General features: G+C 35.7%; 2 protein-coding genes across 8 annotated transcripts in view; one reads left to right on the top strand and one right to left on the bottom strand.

Annotated features, from left to right (window-relative positions):
• The window catches only part of betaggt-I (geranylgeranyl transferase type-1 subunit beta), a 14,442-nt gene extending 9,267 nt beyond the window's left edge, over positions 1–5,175 (top strand). Inside the window, exon 7 of the mRNA XM_070140355.1 lies at positions 1–5,175. This exon is cut by the window's left edge and continues 26 nt beyond it. Coding sequence (XP_069996456.1) covers positions 1–247 — 247 coding nt within the window. The 3' untranslated portion in view covers positions 248–5,175.
• Positions 5,176–9,596: 4,421 nt separating this feature from the next.
• LOC113826055 (myelin expression factor 2-like) overlaps positions 9,597–20,000 on the bottom strand; it is a 25,695-nt gene continuing 15,291 nt past the window's right edge. For 4 of the 7 annotated variants that reach the window (XM_070140351.1, XM_070140352.1, XM_070140349.1 and 1 more), the window contains 6 exons: positions 19,704–19,821; positions 19,341–19,535; positions 18,555–18,590; positions 16,990–17,555; positions 16,744–16,879; positions 14,931–15,855 (listed from right to left, as the gene is read on the bottom strand). In XM_070140351.1, coding sequence (XP_069996452.1) covers positions 15,800–15,855; positions 16,744–16,879; positions 16,990–17,555; positions 18,555–18,590; positions 19,341–19,535; positions 19,704–19,821 — 1,107 coding nt within the window. In that variant the 3' untranslated portion in view covers positions 14,931–15,799. Of the gene's footprint in view, positions 10,355–14,930; positions 15,856–16,743; positions 16,880–16,989; positions 17,556–18,554; positions 18,591–19,340; positions 19,536–19,703; positions 19,822–20,000 lie in introns of those variants that run through there. The other 3 variants (XM_070140353.1, XM_070140350.1, XR_011399654.1) reach the window with 2 other exon arrangements.

Raw genomic sequence — 20,000 nt, 5'->3', positions numbered from 1 at the left:
CATCAGCGCACTGAGGCAGTTTGTGCTCTCAACGCAGGATCCGATCACAGGTGGACTAGCCAAATACCCCGACACTCCCCCCGATGGCCTGCACACCTACCTTGGCATTAGTGGGCTAGCACTACTTGAACAAGATGAACTTCGGACCATAGACCCAGCATTGAACATCAGCCAGAGAGCTCTAAAACACTTGCATACTTTGCACAAAAATAATATTCAAAATTCTGATCCATCTATTAAGTGTTGATAAGTATTTTCATATTTTTTTTCCTATGTCTTTGGTCTTTTGCATTATTAGCGTAATTTAAAGGAATTACTATATAAATAGAGGCAGATGATTATAGATAATATATATATATATATATATGCACTTGTATACATATATATACTGTGTGTGTGTATATATGTATATACAATATACAAGGTCAGTCCAAAAAGAAACTAAACTTTAAAAAAAAAAAAAAAAAAAAAAAAAACGGTTATCGCTTTTGCTTGCTTCAGATTAGTCTCCTTCATTGTTGATTTACTGCACCCATTTTTCCAGTTCCGGAGCAAGTTATGGGGGCTTCAGCACAGGTCTTTTACAAATTTTCTTGTATCTCTGAAATCCACCCACAGGAAATAAATCTAGAGTAAATAAAGTCAAAAGTAAGGGTTGACACAGGAACAAATACATTGTCTTGTTTTTTTGTTTGTCAGAGACCTAGTGAAAACCTTTATGAACCGTCTGTTCCCAAAATTCCCACAGATGAAAAGTTGCTACAAGACTTACAAAGAATCCCTCAAAAAGCACTTTGTAAGGAAATTATATTTTTTTCATCTTCAATTTGAAGTTCAGTTTCTTTTTAGAATGACCTTGTATGATTATGCATAGTGATGGTTTTAGTAATTCATATTTGTAGATGGACTCAAACTATTTAAGGGCTGTATATAATGTAAATGTCTTTATGTATGGGTGGTTGTGAGATGTTAACTTCTTTCTCTTCTTTAATATTTTATGGCTATTATTCACCATTAATATTGATTATTACAATTATTATTATTATTATCATTATTATTTTTTTTTTTTTTTATCACTACTACTACTACATTTATTATTACTATTATCATATTTATTTTTGCTCATATTATTACTATTACTATTTTTACTAATACTATTACTATTACTATAACTGCTATACAATTACACTTTTTGTATTTTTTTCTTTATGAACTCTTATTTCATGTAATCAGGAAGTGTGAGTGTGTCCCATGTGTGCATGGCACTAGTGTCTGTGTATGTGCACGCATGTGTTTTTATATTTGCTTGCAACATACTTAGTACAGAACATCAGTAAAAGGCCCAAAGGAATTAAACTGCTTGCATTTCATAATGATTCTGTAGGAATAATGGCAGGAAGTCAAATTTTTCCTTTGCCCCAATTCTGCCAATGTGATAGATGCTGGTTCAGATCTGAAGCCCGAGTATCACCACGTAGAGATGGTTGTTCCAGGAAGATTTCCCATGATTCGTTGCAGAATCCTGACATGCTTGGTGCAGGAGTCTGGTAGGCAAAGCTTTAAATTTGTTATTATGATATAGCAGTGTAGGTGGTATATACCATAAGAGCAAAGAGGATATAATGAAGATGAAAGATATTCTCAAAGTCAACATCAGCATAAATGATGACACTTGTCAGAACAGTCAATTTGAAGCCTATATATATATATAAATTTAAACAGATAAAAGTCTCTGGAATTTTTATTTTTTTGGTCTTTGTTCTTCTTATTCTTTCTTTCTTTTTCTTTTTCTTTTTTTTTTTCTTCTTTTTTTCTTTTTTTTTCCCTGTATTATCACCTTCATTTGACTATTTAGGCAGTAAGAGTCAAAAGTGCACTTGACCCACATCCGTCAAGCCCAATTGGGTACTAGGTGTAAATAATTGTTATTTATGATCATGCAGACAGTATTAGAAAAGCACAATGTAAAGGAACATGTATCATTGACTTTCATCAATAATCGAGTGTATATATATTTTTAAATATATTTTTCTTTTTCTTTTTTCTGTCTAAGGCATCTTTTTTTGTGTGTGTGTGTATTTGTATTTGTGTGTGTGTGTATTTGTGTTGTGTGTGTGTGTGTATTTGTGTTGTGTGTGTGTGTGTGTGTGGGCGCATGTGCGCGTGAGTGCATATGTGCAGTAATATTATTGAACTAATAGGTAGCTTGCACAGTAGTTTTGAGTGTGGGGGTCACCCACATATCAGTGCCCTGCAAGTATTGCTGCATTTTACCCCAAATGTTTTTCATCAGAGAAGGGTCAGGGAAATTACCTGGCCATCCAGGTATATAGCCAGTGCAACAATCTTGCAACCAGTTTTATGCCATATGGCACAGTCCTGTAGCAAACTAGTGTACAGGAATTCTGTTAGCTGGACCCTAAATCATTGTGTGTGAAGCCACAGCCTTCATAGTTTCATTGTAAGGAAAGAGCACTAATTACCCCTAACCCCTGAATCCAAAGGAAGCCAGTACCATAACATGTGCAGCGTATGTCAATAACAATATAGTGATTATAATGTTTATAACAAAAATAAGTGTCAATATTTATAGCATTGGTAAAAAAACAGCATTTTCCCACTATTTCAAGGAAAGGTGAGGTCACAAGATCTGCTAATTGATGACTCCTTTGTGGATAAGCACTAGCAGAGCCATCTATGTGCAGAAACATTTAACAAAACAATACTAAAGTGACACATTTTTCCTTCAGCATTGGGTTAATTGCACCAATTACATGGATGGATGATGTGGATGTGTATATTTGTATATATGTATAAATATGTGTGTGTGTGTATGTATGTGTATGTATTTGTGTAAGTGTGTGTGTGTATGTATGTGTATGTATTTGTGTAAGTGTGTGTGTGTGTGTGTGTATGTATGTATGTGTATATATTTGTGTAAGTGTGTATGTGTGTGTATGTATGTGTCTGTGTGTGTGTGAGTAAGTGTGTTGGTGGGTGTGAGTGTGTGTGTGTGTGTGTGTGTGTGTGTGTGTGTGTGTGTGTGTGTGTGTGTGTGTGTGTGTGTGTGTGTGTGTGTGTGTGTGTGTGTGTGTGTATATATATATATGTATGTATGTATGTATGTATATGTATATATATATGTATATGTGCACACACACACAAATGTGTGTATGTGTATGTGTGTATAAATATATATAAATACACATATACAGTATTTACAAACACACACATGCACATAAACATATACACACAAATATACATGCGCACTCACACACACACACACACATACAGTATTTGCAAACACATACACACGCACGCACGCAAATGTATGCATATACATATATACGTACAAGTACATGGACATGTGTGTATAAAAAATAGGTAATTATTCAGTGACTGGTGCACATGCATGCATAAGTGAAACAAAGAAATATAATAATATTGTTTATATTTTATGACAGAAAAATAGTTAGATAAAAAATTGTATATATATAAAAAGTAATTTGGCTGAAGCCCTTGTTATTTTTCTAAGGTATACACTCCATGGTATGTAACATTCTTGCACTGTGAGCATTAGAGCTTCATTCAATTTGCAATACATAAAGAATATTTGACATTTCATGTGTAAAACAGTCATCAACCAATCCATGTCATGTATTTAAGTTTTTCTCTTATGATAGCCAAGTACATAATGAAAACATTTTTCTGAAAATAAGTTATTTCATACTGTGATTTACTTTCATGTCAAGACCTCTTGCTCTCTCTCTCTCTTTATTTTATTCCCCCTTTCCTTCTTTTTTCTGTAACCCTTCAGTGACGGGTATGGCTATAGCCATCATGACATAATGGCCTTTGATGTATATACACATCATGAATCACCATGGATGGGCTGGCTATATACAGCTTAGTCCTAGCCTTAAAGTCTAGACTGTTGTGTACTGTTACATCACAAAAAACTCAGTCCCCGTCCTCATAAGAATAATTTTTTTTATTACTATTATTTATTTTTCCTCCTTTCTCTAATTTTCCTTATTTTTCTCTTCTCTCACTTCTTTTTATCTTGACAGATAGGTACTGTATATTTATACATATGTAAGTATTTGAGACAGTCAATTACTTTCATGTGATATTTAATTGTTTGCTTTTATTTTAAGTGATATTAACTAGTTTTTTGTGTTCAGATTATGTTTGCATTTAAAGCCTGTTTGCTTTGGCTGTAAAGAATAAGTTAAGTTTTTATAAAGTGTAATATATATATATGTATGATTTCATCTTATACATTTTGTTATTTGTCTTCTAAACCTGCCCAAAGAGAAAGGTATTGCTAAATGAATGCAGTATTACTAGTTGGTCTAGTATATATTTGTTTATGTACTTAGTTTTGTATAACATACATTCAATTCTTTTTACCTGTTTTCAACATCTTACCATGTTTCTGTTGGGATTCAGTGGATCATTAGGGTTATGAAATGTATTATTTTATTAAGTCCTCTCTGCTCTACTTTTCATTTTTCTTTGATTTTTGTTTATAAGAAAAAATGTACGATTATTTATCTGGCAAATGTTTAAATGATACATTGTTCCTAGATTTTAATATCATGTTAAGTGATCAAAGTTTTTGTCATCAGCAGATATTGGTTATATCAATGCAGAATTAGCACTTGCACAAAATTAGAATCTGAAAAAAAAGGCACAAATTAAAGTGATAGTTCTTAATTTCTTCACCGCTTAGAAAGCTCAAATTTAATAGCTTTAGTTCAGTTTGGCATTCCATAGGTCAGAGATCTGCTCTTAGAAGTCAGTTCAAAATGGTTATGTACTTGCAGCAACTGGATGATTTTAAGTAGGTACCAATAGATCTGTGTAGTCTTTACAGTACAAAAGAGAGGAAACCTTTGGGGTTGTAAACCACACGTGATTGGTTTAGCATAATTGTGAAGTCATTTCCATGTAAGTATATGCTATGCCTCTACTTTTGTTCAAATAAAAAGGTTCAGTATAAAGTACAGAATTTGAACATATTTAAGTTCCAGCATTAAAAAAGTTAAAAGATTTTTAAAAATTGCAACATATCAAATATATTATCCAGTGTAAAATGCCAATGAAAGGGATGCTGTTATCTGCAATATAAATATATATATATTACTTTAATAAAGAAAGTTTTTAAAATTATTCAGGTGTATTCAAATCCTTGTGAAATCATGCCGGGAATTGGTTGTTCTTATATAAACCTGGTAGGAATTCTGCAATTTGGTGAGTAGGTTTCTTGTGGTGGCTGGACTTTTTTTTCATGTCCTGCAATACATATTAGCATGGTATGAAAGTTACACAATTGATTTTAAGGAATAATGGTGACTTCAGGACTAGTCGGTAAGAAATTAAATACTTTTGGCCAGGCAAGCTTGCTTTTATTTTGTTTATAGTTCAACATATAATTTTGTCAGGTATATTTTTTGTATTATATTCTTTTTTTAAGGTTTTCATTTCTTTTGTATAGTTCAGGCTTATATTTCTAGTTATGGTTGTCATCCAACAACAACCTATGTGAAAATATAAAAATCAAGAGTGGAAAAGCTTCCCAACCATTGGGTACCTACTTCTGGATATGGAGAAGACTGTCTCTTGTTCAGTAATTAAGAGCACATTTTACTTTTTTCATTTTCATTTGCCTAATTCAGCATTATGTATAAACATTTCAAATTGAGATGGTAACTGATGTGGACAAACACTAGTCAAACACTCATCCTAAATTTAAGATGGTGTTGGTTGGTGTTTCAAGAAACAGAGTACGATACTGGTGTCTGTATAAGCTATGGGAAAGTAAGGTAAGTTGTAACAGGTGCTTATGCTAATTGAATACTGAATCAGCTGTACAGGTGAATTTCAAGTTACATCTTACTCTAAAGTACATTTCTAGATTTATGTTATTTTGCATTATGTTGTAACAAAGCTAACAAAAGAACGCACTTCAACTATTGTAGCCTGACCCCCCAGCCTATTGGACTTACTAATGGAATCCCCCTCTTTTTTGTGATGTGTTCCTTACATTCCTTCCCCCTTCTATTAATCCCTCTCCTACTCTATTTAGTTGCCCCTCTTTTAAACCTTTTCACTAACATACTACTTTATAATGCTTTATTGAAATCAAATAGATTTTGTTCTAATAATGAAATCATTAATACCCCCTACACAATATTTAGCCATAGAGCCATATGAACTTTGATGTTATCCAGCACTTTTGTTTGTTTAAACCAGTGGTTCCACCCCCCATTCCCCCTTTTTTTAGGGGGGGGGGGCAACCCCAATCATGGTTTAAACCATTAACCATATAAATATTAAGTTAAAGATATCATTTCAAATTTTCCTCTTTATTTTCCAATAACAGATCAAATTGCGTGATATTGAATTGTCCCTTTGTGGGGGGGAAATAATAGTGGTGTAATGGTTAATGGTTAATAGTTAAAAAACAAAATCTGCTAGACATCTAAGGTCATATAGCACTTTAGGAAAGTATATTAAAGGAGGGGTGAAGGGTGATAGTTGCTATATGCTAATTATCTAGAGTAATCTTGAAAGGTTAAAGATAGATATAGGAGTTGCTGTGTGAATGGGCTATGGTGGGTCGGTAAGGGAATTACACAAGGGTTTCATGTGTGTATCCACGCAGGAGTGAAAATGATAGAGGGGATGGAGGGAGGGAGAATGTACGTGTAGTTGGAGTTGAGGAGGATGGGTTGTGTTGGGAGGAAGTAGGAGGAAGGGTTGCAGGGGGAATATGAGTTGGATGAGATAGGATATCGGCAGTCACTTCAAATGTGGAGGGAGCATGAGCTGTGGAGTTTTGTCTCAAGCATATAGCTTTGAATATCTTCCATAGTTTCTGCAGTGGAGTTGTTTGAAGAGTTTTGTGAGACAAAGGTTTTCTTATGAGGGGAGGAAGAGGAGACTGGTGTCTGAGGAATAAAGGCGAAGGTAGGTGGAGGTGAGTATGTGGTAGGGGAAGAAGGGGTGGAACGTTTAGTCTGTCTGCTGGGGTAGTGCGGGGAGGGAGAGGGGATGGTGTTGGGGCTGTAGTTGAGATTGCAGTGTTTGGATTTAGTGTCTAAAGAATTTGACTGGGGGAGGTACAATGTAGAAGTGGAAGTGGAGATGGTTAATGGTTAAAAAGCAAAAATAAATGTGCTAGACATCTAAGGTCATATAGCACTATAGGAAAGTATATTAAAGGAGGGGTGAAGGGTGATAGTTGCTATGCGTCAACTATCTAGAGCGATCTTGAAAGGTTAAGATGCATAAAGTTGTTGTGTGGATAGGTTATGGTAGGTTTAGGTAAGGGGCTTACATAAGTGATTCACATGTGTATCCAGGAGGGGCTGGAAATGATAGAGGGAGGGAGAATGTACGTATAGTTGGAGTTGAGGGGGGTGGGTGTGTTGGGAGGGAGTAGGAGGGAGTGGTGTAGGGGGAATATGAGTAAGAGGAGGATGGGTGTTGGGAGGATAAGAGAAACCTTGTCGGCATGCTTCCTGTCTGGCTTCACGTAGAGAGACCACTTTTGTATCTGAGAGCTGCTACCTCAGACTCAAACTTGTAAAATACATTATGGGGGCCTCTGCAGTTAGCACATGTGCATGTTTGTGCAGGGCAGTTTGATCTGTTATGATTGGGTTGGGCACATAGGGGGCATCGGTCTGTGGAGCGGCAGTGTTGGCAGGATGTCCAAATCGCCAACAATTTTGACATTGACGGGGAGGTTGGTATGGTTGAACAGGGAGGGATTGTCCACCAATGTAGATACAAACAGGAAAGTCATGTGTACTGAGAGTAATTTTGGCAGTTGGTGGGTTTCTTTCGATGACCTCAAGGAGGAATAGTATAGCAATGTACTGATTTCACTTCTTGGTCTTCGAAGACCTCAAGGAGGAATGGTATAGCAATGTACTGATTTCACTTCTTGGTCTTTGAGGCATCCTAGTAAGTCTTCTCCACAGTCTGACCAATCTTTGGTATCGACTGGGCAGTTTGCTGGGGGGAGACAGTCAGTTCCAGTACAAGTATTAAGAGTTGGATGAAGTTCTGCAGGAATGGGGTTGCCAGAATGATCAGTTAGATTTGATAGTGATATAGATTCAGTTTCTGATCTGACTTACGAAACGGGAATGATCGCATCTGGTATAGAAAGGGACTCTGCCCACTTGTTTTTGGAGGCATTGTTGAAAGAGGAGTTTTGCCTGAGTAAGGAGCTGTTGAAGGGATCACAAAAAAATCGGTCCCATTTAGCTGGGCTAAACAGAGTATTGAAGATATTTCTATGGTTGGTGGTGGTGGATGGTCGGGGATGTGTGGAAGAGGGAGTATTATGGAGTGATGGAGAATAAGGTTGTATGGTAGTAACTCAGGGGGATGAGGTGCTTGATGAAGGTTGTGGGGGTAGAGTTGATGAATCTAAAGAAGTTGGGAGGGTAGGAATGCCTTCTGGAGATTGAGTCTCTGCTTGGGTGGGTAATGCATTAGTAGGCAGGAGTGGGTAGTAGTTTCAGTGTTCGGAGTTGTAGTCAAAGGAGAGCCTGGGGTCAGGGAGCCTGTGGGGCTATTTGATGAAGGGGCAAGCCTCATTGCCCCTAATAAGGGTATTACATATTCATTACTGGCCATGGGAAACCTTGATTATGTAAGGGAAATAACAGTCCAGACCCCAGTGCCCTATACTGGGGTAAGGGCTAGACAACTAAATCGGGAGTACCGTGCCCATGGTTCCCGCAGGCCGTGCAAGACTAGCATAAGGTCAGCCTTTCATCCTTTCAGCACGGCTCTTACACCTTAGAAAGTAGATAGTAGAAGGGGTTGGAGGAGGGACAGGAACAAAAGCTGGAGGGGGAAAAGACCATGCAAAATTAGTTGAGTCGAGGGCTGAGGCCCTTGGCAGGGGAGATCCTGCATTGGGTCTCAGTTTCCGTCTCCTAAGTCCCCCCCATGACAACAACGGGCAAGGGATAGGGGGGGGACAGTACTGCATATTCCCTAAAAACCCAGTTAGAGATCTCATCTGGTCCCTTTGCTTTAGTGTTGGTAGGTTTTTTATTTCAATATAGGGTGTTTGTTTGGTTTGTTGAGACCTTACAAACTATCAATGTCGAGAATTTCACACACACTTTCTCCTCCTCAGCATAATCAATGTTAGCTTTGATAGGTCTTTAGCTAATATAAAGTAGAGATCAAATTCCTGAGTCCAATTAGAAAAGGATATAATCAATAAATTTGCCATATAAATTTTTGCTCTACCTTGGCTTGGGTATACTAATTTCTTCCTACTTCAAAACTTTCATCTGTTGTCTAAGATCTGACTTCTGAACCTTTTTCTGTAGGAGCTCCTTACTTTCCCTTTCTTTTTTTTTTTCTTTTTTTTTTTATTAAAGCACATTTGGGCACTTCGGTTTTGAATTCTGATACAAATATGCCTACTACTTTGCAGGCTTCACAAGATTTGGAGTATTAGTCATCAAAGTTCTTTTCAAAAAGACTTGTATGCAAACACTAATGCTTTTGTAACATTAATGTTGTAAAAAGGTTTAGTGGAAATTAAAACTATGAACTGAATTCTTATTTTTATTTTTTTTTTTAATTAGCAAAAAAATAGGTACATCTCTTGAACTATCTACTCTACAACTAAAGCCCTAAAATCTTTCAATATTTGCTTTCTATTAACAGTGACCTCAACTGAATAGACAGAAGATTAAGATGAAAATCCATGTACTCTTTTTCCCTCTCTGCAAACAAAACTCAAACGTGAATTGAAAGTGAAGCACTTATAATAGTAACTACTTTATCCGATTCTACATACTAGCTGTTGCAGTTCTAAGAAATGATTGATCATAATATTTCCAGAATAGTTTATGAAAACATGTTTTACAGGAACTTACCATTCTTGAAAATAGTAAAACCATATAAAATTTGTTTACGATACTAATCTTGATAAATGCCAATGTTCTGTGGGGTAGAGTTCAAGCAAGCATTGATACTTGTATTTCAATGGACTTTTATACTCCCACATATACCAGTACTTGAATCTATTGAGCATTTAGGTTTTCAATTTTCATAAACCAAACTTGTATGATCAATCTCTCAATAGTTGTATTATCACCATGTTAACAAGTTTTAGTTTTGACCCTCTCTGATTGAAACTAGTGTGGTTGAGTAGCTCAATATAAAGCACATGCTAAACTGGGTTCTATACTAAATTAACTGCGCTAACTTTCATCTGCCTACACCTAAACTACTAAAACAGAAATGGCAACACCCACCATTGGCAATCACTTCTGCTCTCACTCACCTGCTTCGATCCAGTGCTTATCTGAAATGATACAGAAGAATTAGTGGTGAGTCCCTCCATATATTAAAACATCTTACTGAGAATATTGGCATGATACAAAATCATTTGAGGAATCATTCACCAAAAAATAAAATCACACATTTAGCATCTATAAGTGTTTGGACATTGTAAAAGCTTGGTGAATTTGTAAAACATCTGGATGAAAGCTGTGCAAGATTACAAACCTTCACTTGTTGGAAGTTCACTAACAAATCAATGAATAACCATGAGGAGCATGGATCATATTGCAAAGATACAAAGGGTAAAATTATAAAAAGATGTATAATACTCATTTCTAAGCAAGCACTGAGTGAATAAATGACCCAAAGTCAAAAGTAGATTACCAAAAAAGGGGAAAAAATAGAAAAAATCTAGTCAAAAGAAATGCCACTGTTCACGTTAAAAATAATATGTTTGAACCAAACCTGAACATCAACTTTCAAAAAGTAATAACTTCTAGAGTAAAACCATACACCAACATTTTACTCATCAGCCCACCTCTCCCTTTGTTCACACCAAGAGTACTAGTTTCATACTCTACTGCAACTTTCAGGTACACTTCAGTAATGCTAATACTTGGAGCTGCAGTCATGCCAATAAATAAAAGAGTATGGCACAGCTAATTGTTTTCTTTCTTTCTTCTATGGACTATACTGGATAGCTAATAATGATGGTAACAAGAAATACCATTTTATTGCACAGCTGAATATCAACCAGAACAACTTGTTATCATCACCATCACCTTGCCTAACTCACCAGAACCCAATCAAAAGCAAAAGAAAAAAAATCTTTAGTCATATCACTAAGAAAGTTAATAAGTTTCAAAATTACAGTCTATTTTAACAGAAAACATGCTTCTCACGGACAAATATTGCACAACGTAAAACGCACTCAAGTGTGGGAGTACAAAACAACCTTTCCACCAGGAAGCATCCACTAACTGAATGTGTCAGTATGGACTTATTTCTAGCCCATGCTGCTACAATCGAATGTGTTTGATCTATAATTCCAATAAAATTCCAATATTTATTCTTTACTTTATTTTTCTTCTTGTTTCTCTTTTTTTTTTTTTTTTTTTTTTTTTTTTTTTACCTCCTACATGGAATAATCTACTATCTCATACTATGTATTGTCAAAGTACTTGCTCAACATAACAAAACTAACTCCTTCATTTTCATAATTCCCATAACAAGATCCGTCCTTACAAACACAGCAATAGGCCCCTCAATCACTGACTTTTACATTTTCATTATACAATCAAATCCACAACTACTTCAGGGCATTCAGTACATCCACTTGCGAATAATATCACTTAAGGAGGTTCGCGTATAACCAAATTATTTTCATTAGGAATGACAAAGTTCTTGGTTTATCAGACAAAACAAAAGCTGTTATCCTTGTTTTATCAAATCAATAAAATATGTTAGTATAGATTCAAACAACTTCCCAAGGAGCTTTGCTTCTAGCAAATTCAAATAATAAAACAATCAAAAACTATTAATCTATCATAATCTAAATAACAACCACTTTCTCTTCACCTTGACTAATCTTGTCATCTTTACTCAAAATAATATAAATAATAAATTCTCAATATGATCTCCAAAAATTGACAAAAGCAGCATGATAATAACTATCTTTTCAATAACTCTCCCTTCTGCAACCCAACAAACTTTTCTATGTATATCTGAGAAATGATAATCCAATTAAAGTAAAGGTTTAACCTTCAATATCAAATGAACAATGCATAGTAATTTTCACACACAACTGTGACTTCGTAAGGCATAGGTGAACACATACAGCACACACGCAGAATGCCAGAGCATAGTAGAGAGGGGAAGAAAACAAAGGGCTGTAATGAATGAAAAGCAAAACAGAAAGATCACAATTCCTTTACAATAAACTCCCAGATACAGGAATCTTGCACATGATGCAACTAAAATTATCCTTTTCTCAGGAGATAGAAAACAGACGTGAGCCTCCTTAAAGAATACATTAATGCATAAAGCTTCATTTCAATTCAATAAAATTGCAACCCATGAATAATTATCCTTACAGACAAATGGTGAAACAGGGAAACACTAAAGAAAATAAATAATGACTAAGTTCCACTTTTAAAAAATGCAATTTATTAAAACATTTTGGTAATACTACACTGAAAAAAAACATCCAACAAACATCTTGTTCATCTTGCAATAAAGTCCAAAGCTTCAATCAAATCTTTATCTGAATACATTTATCTAAATGTTATGTTCTAGATTAAGATCAACTGTAGAGAGGTCTATGCTAATAGTATTTGCAAGTTCTCAAGGAAAAGATACATCAAACTGACAAATTACCTTAAAAATTTTCTTTGACTTAATATCTTTACTGAGAAATATAATGAAGGAGTTCCTTTATTCTGGATAAACCATTTCATGCAATAACCCATTCAGTTCATCTAATTTCCTGTATGCAGTAACTTTGCACTATAATCTTCAAAGAAAAGCAAGTTTTACATGCACTCTGGGTGTCAAGAATCATTTTGCAATGTGAATGAGATTTTTATGCTATTACGTTCAATTGAACCATATGTATACTGGTTAAAATCTTGATTTTAATATCCACACCCATTTTTCATACATTCAAGCAATGTATGCTCTTGAAATCAAAGGGAAACACTTAATGAAAAAAAAATCGAACGAAAATTAAGCTAAAATAGAAGGCTTTGCCATAATCAGATTAAATTGTATGCAAAATTTCAGATGCCAGAAATCACCTAATGGAGCTCTGCAGTTAAATTACTTATAGCACCAACTGGATAGAGCAGCAAAAACCAGCTAGCACCACCAATCTCAAGAGGCTAGATTTTCTCCCACTTTGATTGTAGAGAAAAGTCCATGAAAGAAAGGGGGAAAATAATAAAAAAAATACAAAAAATACATATATGAACTATAAATATCAGTGCCCAATCCACTCAGCAGTTTGTGGGTCCACTATTTTCCCCAGACAGACACGACCAAAGCTACAAAACATAGCATGGCTTACCAGTCGCAGTCCAACTTGTTCGAGGCGAGACCAACTCCCCGACACCAATCTTGCTGGAACGGGCGGAGCCTTCCAAGGACAGTGGCGGCAACCTTCAACACACAGCGGCAACACCACCATGCAATCTCGATGAAAGGCTACAGGGCCCTTTTCATTTCACAATAAACTTGCTTCACCTTCTGACCACAGCAACAGTCTAGTTATCAACATGCATGGAAAATCTCAACATTTGCACCAGTCTTCTCACATTTTGGCCAAAGATGTATTCACAGAATGAAGAAAAAACCTTTCCCATAGCATTTGTCTCTTACTGCTTCTCACCAAATATTACTCAAGGGGATATTTAACATATTTAACACCTGTTACACGGTCTTTTTTGGATAATACCACTAACACCATAAAAAATCTATATTACAATACTCTACCACCTGCAAACAGTTAAATACCTCAATATTGAGTAATTCATTTATGATGATTTGAAGCTTTTCATTTTCATTATCTAAAGTTCATATAGGGAAAGATGGATATATTGGAAAAAAAAAAGTAATAAAATCATTGATTACAGCTCAGAGGCTAGGTACTAATAATACACTTCCCAAAATAACCAGTGTAAATGTAGTGTGCATCATGTTATTTACAACTATCAAGTCAACCTTCAGAAAAACTGATCGTCCCCACAACATTGTGATTATTGACTCCGCCAGTATTTCAACAATACTAATATCTCTTCACAAATGACCAGTGCCTCAAAACAAAAAAATACATCCTTCTTGGAATCATAAGATCTGCAATATTCTGTTCTGCAAAATTCCTGAAATAACCTATCATACAAGAATGTGTTTGGTTACTTAATTATAGAGTAACTAAGCATGATATATCTAAATTAAAAGACGAAATGCTAAGGCTTGTTGCGTATTAGCGCAAGCACTTTGTCAAAGCAAACAATTTTTTTAGTTTTGTTTAAATTTATAAAAAATATATCTTCCCATGAACATTACAGAGAGGGCAAACATTGTAAAATCAAAGTGCTTGTCTTAATACTGGAACCATTTCAAGGAAAAGTAACTGAAAAGTCATAACCAAACACATCCTCAGCTGAAGCTACAAGAGAAGAAGGAAGGTGTTTAGATAATTCCCAAACAAGGATTATCATCACTAAAAGCCACACCAGTGACTTGAGGGGACACTCAACAAAGGACTTCACCTCCCAAATCAACCGATAAAAGGTATAAATAATAAGCATGGTATCACCATTTTTCTCCCATCTAAAAATGCACATCTTTAGCACAATATCTGCTACTTCTAAATGGCACTGAATGGAAAATATATATATAAAAAAAATAAGTAAATAAAATGCATATCTGAGTTCTTACCCATATTTGGTAGACAGTATAGACTATTCTTTACGTTTGGACTCACCATTTTATTCACTGAACATTATGTGCTGACACGAGATCAAACCAAGAGACATAACAACAGCAATTACTGGGGGGTAAAAAATCAGTCAAGAGGACAACAAGAAAAAACAACAGCAAAGAAGGCCCACTGCCCATTTATTGGCTAATTACATCATATCATCATCTATGAACAGGTACAATGATCCAGTTATACTAATTCCATTATCTTTCAATGACACCAGAAAATTCCTTTCGACAATTATATCTTAAAATATATTTCAAAAGTGCAAAACACATCCTATGAAAGGACCAAACAATATGAGCTATGACTTTAAGATACGAGAAAGTAATGTAAAATAAAATAAACTCTCTTATGTATTTCCAGAAATGACAGCAAGAACAGTTATTTGATCTATTTACTGACTTACACATGTATCTTAAACGACAATCTTTCTCTTCAATCTTTGGACAGCTAAATACCTGTACCAATACATGAAGTAACTATCAAAAGATCCAGCACAGACGCAACCACCTCCACATCTTGGGAACAGTGATGCTAGGTAAAAAAGAAGATATGAAAAGGAAAAAAAAAAAAAAAGAAAGAGGAAAAATATGCATATTGCCACTTGTTGGGGGAAATACAAAACTCCCACTTGGTTAGAATTCCATAAACATCCTTGTCATCAACTCCATCAATCCTTCACAGCATCAATTCATTCTTCAAAACCAAAAGCTTGTGAATAGTCCGAGCTAGGCATAATTCAATCCTCCACGACAGCCAATCCTTCACGAACGTCAACTCCAGAAACAGATGGGCTACTGGTCTGAGATGACACTAGCCCCCAAGTAAGCAGCCATTACCTTGGGTTGCAGCTTGTCAGTTGTCTTTCTTCGTATAAAACACGCCCCTCTCATCCCTTTCGACGTGTGGCAAGGTAGTGCAACTCCCAAGTGGAGTCGCGACCCTTTCCCAACACAGTCCCGGTGATCTCCCCTCTGACTAGCATTAAAGTTGGCAAACATCCAGGATTCTTCCATCCAGACGTTGGCGATCAAGCATTTCTGAATAGGAGATTAAGGAATATACACAGGGTGAAAAAAATTCTTAGCTGTACAATGTAGACCTAGTCAATCTAAATTCCAAAAAAACTGAAAGAATTGATATTTTTGAAAGAAATTTAAATTTAGATTTCTTTAAACTGTATATTTGCAACCTATTCCATGTGATGGAGATCATTCAACCCAATAGTGACAGGTTTTTCCAGTCCTAAACCAAGCCATGCACCAAGGGGCACATGCAGTCAGCTGCTCGAGAAAAAAAATTAGACACAAAGGGAACATATATCTACCCCCACTCTATGCAGTATGGCAGTGGCATACATGATTTTCCAATAATCAGTACTAAATTATCAAGGCTTTAACATTATAATATATATATATATATATATATATATATATATATATATATATATATATATATATATATATATATATATATATATATATATATATAATATATATATATATATAATATATATATATATATAATATATATATATATAATATATATATATATATATAACATACATACATACATACATACATACATACATACATACATACATGCCAAGTTCCTTTCATACAAAAGAGGCAAATAGATGATGACAGCATGTGTAATGGGTGAATAGTGTTTGGAAAAGGGATTATCAAGTAGGAAAGGGGATGAAATTACTATCCTTTGTGGTAGGACCAGCTGAGGAGGGGAAGTGAGCAAACCTAATTGTAGTTATTTGGTTAACTCTCGAGTTAATTCTGGAAATTATTCACAAAACATACATTTCCTGAAAATACCAACCTTTTATACCATGCACTAATTTGCCTTCTCAATGAGGCACAATAGCCCTTATACCATACCATATTGTCTTTGATTTTTATGTTTTAAAAGGATACCGACTGCTCTACGAGCATCTGCCTCTGTCTGGAAGCGCACAGTTCCAGTGCCCTTCGATCTAATCTCTGCAAACCTGATGTCTCCAAACTCACGGCAAAGATCTCGCAGAGCTTGCCAGGTATAATCCATGGGTAACTGTAGAGATATTATACTTCTGATTATACTTCTGAAATATCTTTCAAAGCTAATATAACAAAATACATGTTAAGTAGATAATATCAGAAAAGATTCTAATCTCCACTCACATTGCTCAGCTGAATGACATTCCTGGTGTAGTTGTTGCTGCTGCTGCTGGAATGGTTATAGTCTCGGGACAGTCCGGTTGATCCATAGGAACCATACCCACTGCCTGAGCCACTCCCTACTGAGCTGGCCCCAATGGCTCCTCGGTTCATGTTGGAGTTCATGAACCCACTCCCACCACCCAGGCTACTCCCGAGACCACCTCCCAGGCCTGAGCCCATGTTTGAAGAATTCATCCCCGAACCCATGTTTCCCATGCCAGTTCCCATCCCCATATTGCCCATCATCCCATTTCCCATTCCACCACCCATACCACCGCCTCCCATGTTACCTCCCATGTTACCTCCCATGTTGCCTCCCCCCATTCCACCGCCACCCATGTTCCCTCCCATTCCACTGTTCATGTTGTCCATGCCACCACCCATTCCTCCTCCTCCCATGCCCATCATCCCCATCCCACCCATGTTCTGGCCACCACCACCACCTCCACCCATGTTTCCCATGTTTGATGCCATGGCACCCACATTGGCCATGCCTGTCACCCCTGGGGCAACAGCATTTGGTAAAGCTGGAAGAGAAAGAGGAAGCAGTTTGTATACATTCAGTTGTCAAGAAGGAAATTATAATACACATACCTACAGCTCTCAAAAATTCTGAAAATTAAGCACTATCATGAATATACTTCATCTGTAGTCATGATACATACCTACCCTCAAAACTGTGCATTGATATGAAGCTACCTGAATAACCTTATCAAATAATGGTAACAATTCCACAGATATTTTCACAAAGTTAGACCTAGGACTACTAAAAAAAAAATCTTAAAACCATCCTAACCCAGAAATGATTGAGATCTTGGTCCACATCCACTACAGAAATAATATGATAGTCTTGGCACTTGTGTCATTTACACAGTCCATACATAAACTGAAAACTTAAATTATATATGTATATATAATATATACATGCCAACCACTTTTATATAAACAAGTGCTATAAACGTATACTCTAAATTGCTGTTTCCAACAAAGTCAGTCTTCATGAAACTTTATGTATCAGATCTTGCATCCACACCTTTCCATAAGATTTATCCCTACAAGTAGGATTTCTGGTATGAACTCTGAAACACTGCCCATCCCCCTGCTTTAATTCATTCCAGTTAAGAAATTGTAGCTCACCAGAAACAAGAAAGTACTGAAAGTTTCTGGTGTGTATGAGGGGATAAGTAAGAGGGAGGGCATAACCACAGTCCTTTGACTAACAACTGGTCTTACCAACTAACCTATTCCAGTTTAATGTTCTTGCACTACCTACCAAGAAAGACCACTAATTACAAAAGATGCATCACGGTGCAGTCTACTGCTTCAGATTCAAATTCTTCTTGTACATTGTTATGCCATGAACAACTTTCCATTTGGAAGACCAACATGAACAAGAACAATATTCCATATCCATCACCAAAAACATAGAACCACTCATTTACTACAAAAAAGAAAAAGAAAAAAATTGTGGTAATACAAAAGTGAGGTGAGCTGACCCTAGAGTCGAGCTGTCACGTCCACCTTACCTCCTGTGATACTTGGGTTAATGGAGGGTACATTATCTGTAACAAGAAAGTAGGCATCGTGTCATCTGATGCTGTCAAAATCAACAACTAGATGGATACACTTTCTTTCTCTCTTACTTTTTTTCATCACTCTACATTCAATATCCCTTCAGTCATACAGATAAGAGATATGGAAAAAAAAAGGTAAAAAAAAAATAAAAATAAATAAAAAAAAATACATAATGAATAAAAACAATCTGAAAATTGACACCAAATAAACCGAAGCATGTAACATCACCTCACCAACCCACTTCCTTCAAATATGCACTTCTGGTACTCTCACTTATTAACTGCAAAGTTAATAGAATATCTACAAGGATCTCAAAAACCTACACAATACACCTTAAAATTCTAATAGGAAAATAATACCATTGTGCACCTATTCCTAATCCACCTCTCAAATTAAAGCCAAAAAAAGACGGATATATCCTAACCTGTCTCGAAAATTCTAAACCTAATCAATCCTAATTTTGATCATTTGCACAGAATTTGTACTAAGATGATCATAACTGATAAAACTGAAGCATAATGAAATTTTCTGATATTCATTTATTTGCATATATTAATATCAGTTTCATTAATCAATACATACACATGCATATTCACAGTGAAAATGATATGGACTATCAATATCTAGTTCTATATAGATATTAATAGAGCAATACCATAACTGATAGGTTTTAATATTATGTTTTGTAAAAAGATCTGACTATTCATGGTTTGTCCATCAAACAAATGGGCACCTACTGGCAACATCCGTCAGGGCTGACCCATTAATGCCCAAACCCATTCCCAGACCCTTAAGGCCTGGAGGAAGTTTCGTTGCTGTTGATTCCTGCTTTTCAGAGACACGGTCCATGCGCACACTCATCTTGCGGTCATAATATGTCTGGTTGTGCAACATAGAAATACTTTGTACAGCCTCTACTGGATGTTCAAATTCTGAAAATGTTGAAATATATATATTTATCTGACTCAAGCACACTTGTAAAAAATCTTCACAATCTGTTTCCACTTCAACTGAAGGTTTAGAATTTATAATATTCATTCAGCAATAATCAGCCAGCCTTTAGACATGACAAATCAATGTTCAAAACACTCAAATCTTACCCACAACACCAAATCCACGACTCTTGTTATCTTGGTCCTTACTGATCTCAACAGAGACAACCTTTCCAGCAATTTTAAAAACATCTTTCAACATCTTTTCATCAACTTTGTAATCAAGCTGTAAAGGAAAAAATTGTATTCATTAAAGAACCAAAATATTAATCATCGACTTCATTAAGACCAGACAATGATGAAACCTAAAAATCAGGCCACCAGGACACCATACAAACAAATTACATTATTTTGGACCACTTGATGACATTATATGCAATGCACACAATTAAATACAAAATACCA

The sequence above is a fragment of the Penaeus vannamei genome, chromosome 26 (genome assembly GCF_042767895.1).
Source record: "Penaeus vannamei isolate JL-2024 chromosome 26, ASM4276789v1, whole genome shotgun sequence".
Classification (NCBI taxonomy): Eukaryota; Metazoa; Arthropoda; class Malacostraca; order Decapoda; family Penaeidae; genus Penaeus; species Penaeus vannamei.
The sequence above is the reverse complement of the archived record's forward strand: the minus strand, read 5'-3'. Positions and strand labels throughout refer to the sequence as shown.